We start from the raw sequence: 9,772 nt of genomic DNA, 5'->3' as shown, positions 1-9,772 counted from the left end.
CTCTTCTTTTATCAAAATCTATGAAAATATGTTTGTGTTATTGTATAGCCAGCTTGCTTTTTGAGATGCCAAAAGCGCATATCTATGTAAGCTTTAAAGAAAGGGAATTGTAGTTCTTTAGCCTTTATTAGGCTTGAAAATCGGTTCTATACTACACTTATCTTCAGTTTCAATGTACTACCGTACTAAGCTTTAGCAATACTATTATATTAGCATTTATAACCTTGCGTTCTAATGTTATATATATATATATATATATATATATATATATATATGACATTTTTAAATACTTTAACGAACATATAATAAAAGTAATTTTTTTTATTATCATGTTATGTTATTGTTATGGAATATTTATCAGTTTTTTTTAATGATTAATCTTTCGAAAAATTTAATTAATTATCTTTAGTGGATTTATCTTTTTCAAACTATATTTTTATATTCACAAAACTTGAATAAAAAATCTTACTTAAAGGACCGCTATTATAATTGGCCGGTGAGTTATATATATGTAATGGTCCGCATTACTTATCATTTCCTTCTATATATTAAATTTTTCAACAAAATAATTTATGGTTAAATATTTTCTTTATTCTGAGAGCAACTTTGGGTTTTAGATGTACAGGAGCATGAAGGGACATACGATTCTCGCATCAATGCAACAGGAGATGGAAGAAAATGTGCATGTTAACGACCATCACTCAATCTGCTCCAACTGTTCATCCCAAAGGTAACCCACCATATACTTCTAAACAATTACAAACGTATCAAAAATAAATCCTTGCTAAGTAGATCAAACTTTAAAATATGGAATTTCTTTTATAATATCATATACTATCTATTTCTCTTTTTCTTAACACAAACATATATAATTATAGTGTTCATCCAATATAATTAAACAAATATTTTTTTGTGAATACGAATATTTATTATATGGATTCAACTAGTAATTAGTTGATCGTTAAATTTATCCCTAGATATTTATATTTGTTAAAGCATTTAATTAGGTCTCATAACTCTATTGGTGGGATCGATTCACGGACATTATTGATTTTTATTTGATAATGCAATGGTCCTAACTCTATTGATTGAATGCTATTTGAGTTGTTTTATATAGAACCAAAGTGACAAATATATAAGTCAGCATAACTGGTGGCTTTATGATTTTTTTTAATTTGACTCTGTTTATTTCTTAACTTTTTACATTTAGAGAAGAGAAATTATATGTGACGACTCGGTATATTGGGGACCATAATCTTCGTATAATGTGTTAATTTAATAGGATTTTATTAGTCCCTAATGGGACCAATATTAATATATGCTCATTTAAATTCATATAATCTGATTTAGTTATTCAAAGAACTCACTTAATTTAATCACATAAAATAAAGCTCATTAATAATAAATAACTAATCTTATAATATTAATGAACATTAATTATTAGAATAAAAATTTCCAACAATAACCAATATAATATATGACCATGCATTATCCCAAAAAGGATCTCCCCACATGTAATTTTTTACTGGTATGTAACTGAAAATAAAATCTGCATATGTAATCCCATACAGTGGCTATTGTCTCCATGCCATATTTCCCTAGATGAGTACCAAAATTCTATTTCAGTTATTTTTTTTTCAAGAAAAAAGAAAAAAAATTTCATTATTTTAACATATCAAACAGTGACACTATATTTAATATTACATATAATTATTTCTTGTTTTTAATATGTTTTGCATTCATTAATCGTAAAAATGTCACTTTTTTTCCTTGAAATTGGAGACAGCAAAAAGTGTTCTATAAGAGTTGTACATACAAAACATGTTTCTGAATTCGGTATTACTGCTTTATCAATAATTTTTTTTTAATTCATATCACTAATTGTGATCGTTAATTCGTTTACGTAATCTTTCATCATACTCTTCAGATCACAAGAAATTCACCCGTTTGAAAGTAAAGGACTTTCACAGACCAGTGAAACTGATAATTACGATCTAAATCAGGTACTATTTTAATTTACTATTTGATATACTACATGTCTATTTCATTACTCTAGAGATTCAAACTTTTCAAGTTTTAAAGCATTGAGCCATTTGTTTAGAAAACCTTCAGCATGTTTGGGTTGCAAACGTTGTTTCTAATTATTGTGTTTATATACCAAAAAACATCAAATTACTTTTATTATCATTTTTTCCCTCAAATCTTGAGGTGAAAGTAAATTTTAGTCCTGTAATAATATATAAAAGTAAGAATGAAGGAGTTATAAGGTTTGTTTGGTGGTGAAGGGAGAAAAGAAGGAGGAAGAAGTCATGAGTTTGAATTTTCCTCTAACAAAAGCTACTAATTAATAACTAATATTAGTTGACTAATATTAGTTGATAAAAAAAAGAATGAAAATAGTTTTCATCATTAGAAAAAAAAATTAGTTAAGGAAGTACAAAGCCAGTGTTCTTAGGTCTTGTTTGTATTATAACTTACAAGCAAGAGAGAAAAAAAAAAGAAATAGTAAAATACATTGATATTTAAATACATTGATATAATTTTGGTTCTTTAAGTAGTCCTCCAGAGTTTACACTTTTATTTCTTTAGTTTAATGATACAGCTTTCGTTTGTACGTACTTATAAGTTTAATGAAATCATTTAATATTATTATCAATCAAATGCACTTTAATTTATATTGAGTAGTTGATAAACTTCCACAACTCGTTCTTTATGATATTCAAATAATATTTATTATACTATTTTGCAGGAACCCGAGTCAAGTGCTTGTTTATTTAGTGATACGTCAAATGAAGAAAATAGTAGGACAATGAAATTTCTTGATCTCTCATTCTCTTTCGGCTCTCCACTAACTCCAACGATTGACGGTGATCAAGAGAGAATGCGTTTCTCTTCGCCAAATACAGCAGATAATATTCATGTCATCGATTCTAATTCTGTAGAATCTCATGGGAGCAATTATATAAATTTAGACCTAACAATATGAATATGTATCATTTCTGTAACCATGAACGCAATATTTATCGTAGGCTTAGGGTTTTGGCAAAGATTTATAAAAGCTAATGAATTATTGTATTATCTCTAATAGTTAAAATGGTTTAAGTAGACTTCTATCTATGTTGCTTAATATTGTTTTTATAGAGTTATCTTTTGTACGTGCGTGAGTTTTGGTTTTTCAGATCTAATGTTTATCCTGCATGAACTCAAATTGAAGTTTTCACTTGAGGTTTCACACAGCTCAACGACTTGAACGTACATAGATATGTTAGTTTATATATATATATATCAGCAAACTAAACAGACCGGGTAAGAAAGGAATTGCCGCACCTGACCTATCACCTATCTTAACAATAATAGTAACTACGCCGAAATCGCTTATAGATAGCATTTTTTGTTCAATTAGATATCACTTTTTGAGCTGTGTGAAATTTAATCGGATGGTTTAACTTATCTTCTTATTCTCTTTAGATCTATCATTTTTAATATTTTTAGTTCTAACTTAAATTTGAATACCTATAAAATAAAAATATAAATTATTTATCATAAATCTAAAATATAATTTATATGTCTAAAATATTTATTTATTTCAGATTTTAATTATAATATAACTTATGTATTTAAAAATATTTATTTATTAAAATTATAAATTATATTTATATAAAATAAATATTTATTGTATTCAATATGTTGTATTAAATATGCATAAACTAAAATACTATCATGTATAAAAAAAACTAAAATACTATGCTGTGTAAAAACCACTAAAACATTAATTTGATTTAATGGTAATAATAAAATAGTTTTGTATGATTTGAATGAGACTTTGAAATGTACATTTGAAAGTCAGACTTTCAAACATACACGCTAAATTTTTTAAGGTTTACAATTGAATTTGGTTTTAATGGTTTTAAAAAAACCATGTACAAAGACATATGATTATATATAGAAAAGGAAAAAAAAAGCTGTATTCTTTCCGGTTTTGAATTTCTAAGCAATTTAGTATTGTATTGGTGTAAGTTTGTGGGACTCTCTTTTGACTGATTTTGGAGGATTGTTTTATCTTGTTGGGGACAATGAGTTTGTTAACTGTTGTACATTTTAGGAGTAGTTGTGAAATCACTACTAAAATATAGGATTTCAACATCGGTTATTCAAGATTTTCAACATCGGTCATTAACCAATGTTAAAAGTACCAACGTTAAAAGTATTATCGTTAACATCGATTTTCCAAAACTGATGTTAATATAAAATTACAACATCAGTGATTTAAATAACTGATGTTATATATAATAAGAATTATAAAAAAAAGTCATATATCTTCGTATCGATATCGGTTTTTGCTAAAACCGATGTTAATATATGCAGACAACATTGGTTTCTAGTAAAAATTGATATTGTATGTGTATATTAACATCGGTTTTGGTAAAAAAAAACTGATGTTATTGATGAATCCTAACATCGATTTTTTTTTAAAAAAAAATCGATGTTAAAATAACATACAACATCGGTTTTGGTAAAAAATCGATGTTTTTTAGGTTTTTTTTAATATGATGTCTGTTTATTTAATAACCCAAAAATTAACCTGCAAATTTTAAAAAACAGACCACACCATATCATTTTCATTCTGTTTTGAAAAAGTTTTTACCATAAATTTTATGGTTAATTTATTAATTACCATGAATTAAAAGAATATTTAATGTTAATAATACATGAATTGTAAAAAATGTAAAGTAACTAAAGTACAATTCGAAAATTGCCTAAACACTAACTATTTCATTTTTAACTTTCAAATAAAACTTTGCCCACTGGATGCGAAACGCCTTCAATCTCTTTAGTGCCAATGGTCTAGCATCATTGAAATACTGCTTAATAAAACATAAGTCAATAATATATAATACCAATTATAACAAAATGAAATTAGTTTGAATTAAACAATTATCGTTTCCCAATTATTTTTGAAACTTACTAAGATTATAGTTGACATCCAGTGCATGACGTAATACCCACACTCAGTGCTTCATTTTTGTCTATTACACTAAATACATTATGAAATATAGACATTTAATGTTAAGTACAAATTAGTCTACACAGTATTAAAATATAACTAGAAGCATTGTTTAAATAACTTACTTTAACAACAATCCACTTAACAACAGCCTTGGATTTACTTTGTGGAGTATCGTCAAGTCCTTTCAAAGCACTGTTCAATACAAACATGGATGTGTATTGTACAATTAAAATATTGATGTTCTCGACTAATGCTAATGCAAATGTATTGAAAAACAACACTGACCTATTAATTATTCCTTTAAAGTAGTTGTCTCGTTTATTTTGCAACGAACAAAACCAGGTGACAACATTTTCCTTAGGCAAAATGACGACCATTTGCCAATGTGCACTGCAATGGAAAACAATATAGGTTATTATACTATTATACATTAATTAAATTCATTTGTTCAGTTTAACTTACCCATTCAGGTAGACTCCTAGGTACACATCCCTCCTTGAATTTTGCATCCAGTTCTTAATATAACTTTCTTATTCAAATTGCGATTGCCCAAATCATTGTATGGACTGTAGCTCGAGGAATCCATACACATCAGCATTCCACGCTCACATACTTGTCTCAGTCATATGCCTATTGTTATTAAAATAGAGTAAATTATGTATGAATTTAAAACAATAAGTTAGGTAGTAAACAATAATGTAAACTGACTACAGAATCCACAACTATATAACAGAGATGCTGAGACATTGACCACCATGTGCTATTGCAGATAGATCTTCATGCTTTATGTATAAGGTGGAGTTGTCATTATACACTTCAAACACGGTAGCATCCCACATAACCTGCAACAGCTTCAGAAAAAACTATGGAATGGTCAATGTCATCAAATATAGGGGATCATCGACATCATGATCCAACCTATCTGTAGGTTTTGCCGGTCCCAGAGCTCCCTGTTTATCCAATACAGTTAAGTAACATAATTTAATTACAGTGAACACTTTAATTGAAAAAAAAATCATTTAATCCAACTGAAATACTTGTTTTGATAAATGCTTGACAAGATGTCTCGACCAAGTATGGAGCATAAAGCATAAAGCATAAAGCATATTGGACCCCCATAGTCGTTCTCTCACAGTTTAAGATTCACACAACTCACCGGTTACATCAATTGGTTACCTTCACTATTTTCTTGTCATGCAAACTAACATTTTCACTCACGCCCCTAATTTTTATGCTCTTTCTCTTCTACATAAAGCAGAATTAAACCAATATCAAAACAAACACCATTGCTGAATAAAACTATAAAGTGCAGAATTAAACCACTGTTTAAACTTAAAAAAAAGTAAAATGTTTCAAAAGCAATAAAATACTAAGTAAATAAAAAGCTAAATTAAACTATTCAAAAAGCAAAAAAATTAAGTCAAATCCTGTCATGCTTTAATCATCCTGAGCTGGAGTGGGCCATGGATCCCAAGTCCCCTGCGCCGTAGTGACATCTGCTACGTAGTCCTCGTTAATGCATGCCTCTACTGCGCTTGAGACTCCCTCCTCAGCAGCCTCCATCGGTGTGTCTTGAGCCTCTGCCTCTGCCTCTGGGGTATCATCCGCAGTTGCTTCAGTAGGAGTGTCTTCAGTATCTTCAGGAACCTGCATCTATGGCTCATGGGCCACAAGCCACTTGTGCCATGAAGTCCTCCATGCTAATAATCGACCGCTGTTGAGCTAAATTATGTATGCTTGCATCACCAGGCAAAGGCCGTGGTGAATGCTCTACAGCATTGGTGCGATGGCATCAGTGGTCAATGTGGAAGGGCCGACTAGCGCTAAAATAGGTGCTTGAGGTGGAAGTACTGGTGCTAGTGTTGGAGCTGGAGCATCTAAAGGGGCCCTGGCCCTGGCCTTGCGAGACCCAGGAAATGTGATGGAGGGATCCTCTGGGTCCCAATAGTTCTTGCTGATATAGGCCAAATTAATGGCCGGGATGAGAGACTCGAACGTCAATGAATCGGATACTACTCCTCCGGCTATGCATAGAGTTGTGATAAGGGCAGGAAAGCCCAAGCTAGAGGAGTTGGACTAGGTCATCTGGGAGATCTAGCTTGAGATGATCGAGCCCAAATCCTTATCCATCTTTATAACAAGGCTGTACACCAACCTCACCCTGTCCATATTAAGATCAAAGGTGTGAGAAATAGGGGCGAGGTTGGAGTAGGAAAGGACACTCCATGTATGAGCAAGAGTGGTCAGGTCCATCCTTAGTAAGTTCCACGGCGCCCCCTCAACATTTAGGACAAATCCTCGTCCTAGTATGCTGCAATCTCCTGAGGGTCAGGGTGAGTGTGACAAAAACAAGAATAAGCTAAGTACCTCTCTCCAGGCTCTAGTACCACAGGTGTCTCTAAGAATGCATTCAGTGTGGTTGCATCAAACTTGATCATCTTCCTCTGCACCTTGCATTGTCTGGGGGAGCGATCCTCTGGGTCATAGAGGTTTGAATAAAACTCCTTGACCAAGGTGTGGTCAATGTGATTCTCCATCTACCTTGTCAAGTTCCTGTGCCACTAGCGTCGCTCTAGCTCTTTGAGGAACTCATCATAATGGGAGTAAGCTAACTCCATATTCCTCTCTGGGAGAATATTCCTGTTATGGACGTTTGCTCGTACCTGTCCCAAGCTGTCTCCGACACAAATCGAGATGTGTCATAAAGCTCATGTGGTCTAGAGGATGAAGCACATCTTTTCTTTGAGGCCATCTACACCAACACACATAAAAAGATTGAAGTTAGTCAAGATCTTATTGAAAACTAACTTAGGAAAACAAGTAGTAAAATAGGTTGGGCGCTAAGTGAGATAGGCTCGCTTAGCGCGCCTTACAGAAATAGCAGCAAGTGGCTTAGCACGCAGGGCACGCTTAGCGTGACAACAGAAAAACAACAACTATGGTTAAGCAAGACCCTATCGCTTAACTGAAATACAACAGTGGCTAAGCGAGAGTGGCTCGCTAAGCCTTATTCACTAATAGAGAGGGAATTGCGCTTAGCGTGCAGGGCGCACTTAGCACGATTGACTATCTAGGCTAAGCGCCTATTGATAACACTAGTGGCTTAGCGAGACAGGCTCGCTAAGCCTTATTCCATGACAGAGAGCTATTTGCGCTTAGCGCGTAGGGTGCGCTTAGAGCATGAACAAAGCATACAGAAAACCAAATTGCCTTGGGCTTAGCGAGACAAGCTCGCTTAGCCTAATTTTATTCCAGAGGCATATTTGGGGAATGCAAAAAGCCTCTATGTTTCAGAATTATCTAAGTGTACTCACTAAGTGCGGATGGCCGGCTTAGCGAGTTCATACAACCCAAAAAAATAAAAGCAAAACTCAAAGACTCGCTAAGACATAGTGCAATGTCTTAGCAAGTTCATACAAAATGCAGAAATTTAAACAAATTTGATGAACTTGCTTAGTGGAACAAGGCACGCTTAGCGAATTCATCCTGAAACCCAGAAATTCATCAAAATGTATGAACTCGCTTAGCGAGGCAGGCTCACTTAGCGAGTTCATCGCAAGACCCATAATTTGGGGCCTGTCAGCCTCAACTCCTTAAGCCACTATTCAAGCTTGGAAGCTTGAGGCTTAGTCCTCAATGCAACCTATATTAGATTCCTAACAACATACTAACTAGACAAAGAACTAACAATCATCAACAGCAACAACTTACATAATCAAAAAGAAACTTTTTTAAGTCCTCTACCCTAGGGTTAAAAAAATGAAATTTAACAAGAGAGGGAAAAGAAAACTTACTTGGAACTGCAGAGATTGAGTGCAAATGCAAAGTAAGCAGAGTGTAATGGTGAGCAGCGCAAATGATTAGTAGAAGAAGAATGAGATGCAATTATAGTGATTTAAAAATGTAACTGCCCTAAGGCAGTTATGTTTTCCTTTTGTAGTTTCGATTTGCTCGCTAAGCACGAGTGTCGCACTAAGCGAGCACTCTATGACATTTGAATTTTCAGAATTTGAATTCACACGCTTAGCCCAATTATCAAAATTGTGAACCCGAGAGGATTTTGGACTTAGCACACAGATGCGCGCTTAGCGAGTTTTGCAGCTTTGATTGGTCTGCAGCTTTTGCTAAGCGAGCCATGGCACGCTTAGTGAATTAGATGAATAAGGATGTAGTAGTGGGGTGGCGCTTAGCGAGATGGTCTTGCTTAGCGCAATTGCCATTCTAGAGAGACTTTTGGGCTTAGCGAGGGGGTCTCGCTTAGCCCAATTACCATTAAAGCCCAGACAGAGAGGGTTTTGCGCTTAGCGCGCAGGTGCGCTTAGCGAGAAAACATGATGCGCTCAGCAAGCTGGCTCGCTTAGCCCAATTTCATTAAATGCACAACCCGAGAAGGTTTTGGGCTTAGCGCGTATGCTCACTTAACGAGACCCCATCAGCCACTAGATGAGTGCTTGGCACTCTTAGTGAGAGTGTTGCTCGCTTAGCGCATAGGCTATGTCTTGCTTAGTGCGGGAGTCGCGCTGAGTGAGTTGGATGACTAAAAAATTTTTTTAAGTCTTTCCCATCCTTAGCTTTAGAGAAGCTTGTGGCCAACCCATTTTCCATTAAAATTCATGCTTTATCACTCTACTCTAGCAGTATCAAATGAACACAACCTAACTAATATGCATTAAAACAACATAAAATGATTGAGAAAGGTAAGAAAAGTTGGGTTGCCTCCCAGTAAGCGCTTATTTAATGTCACTAGCTTGACGTGTGTCATCC

At 33.6% G+C, this 9,772-nt stretch overlaps 1 protein-coding gene across 1 annotated transcript in view; it reads left to right on the top strand.

Annotated features, from left to right (window-relative positions):
• LOC114394789 (putative Myb family transcription factor At1g14600) overlaps positions 1-3,107 on the top strand; it is a 4,529-nt gene extending 1,422 nt beyond the window's left edge. The window contains exons 3-5 of the mRNA XM_028356461.1: positions 618-730; positions 1,928-2,003; positions 2,750-3,107. Of these exons, the coding sequence (XP_028212262.1) occupies positions 618-730; positions 1,928-2,003; positions 2,750-2,986 (426 nt within the window). The 3' untranslated portion in view covers positions 2,987-3,107. The remainder of the gene's footprint in view (positions 1-617; positions 731-1,927; positions 2,004-2,749) is intronic.
• Positions 3,108-9,772: the final 6,665 nt, after the last annotated feature.

The sequence above is a fragment of the Glycine soja genome, chromosome 18, assembly GCF_004193775.1.
Source record: "Glycine soja cultivar W05 chromosome 18, ASM419377v2, whole genome shotgun sequence".
NCBI lineage: Eukaryota > Viridiplantae > Streptophyta > Magnoliopsida > Fabales > Fabaceae > Glycine > Glycine soja.
Note: the sequence above shows the minus strand (reverse complement) of the source record. Positions and strands in the feature narration are given on the sequence as shown.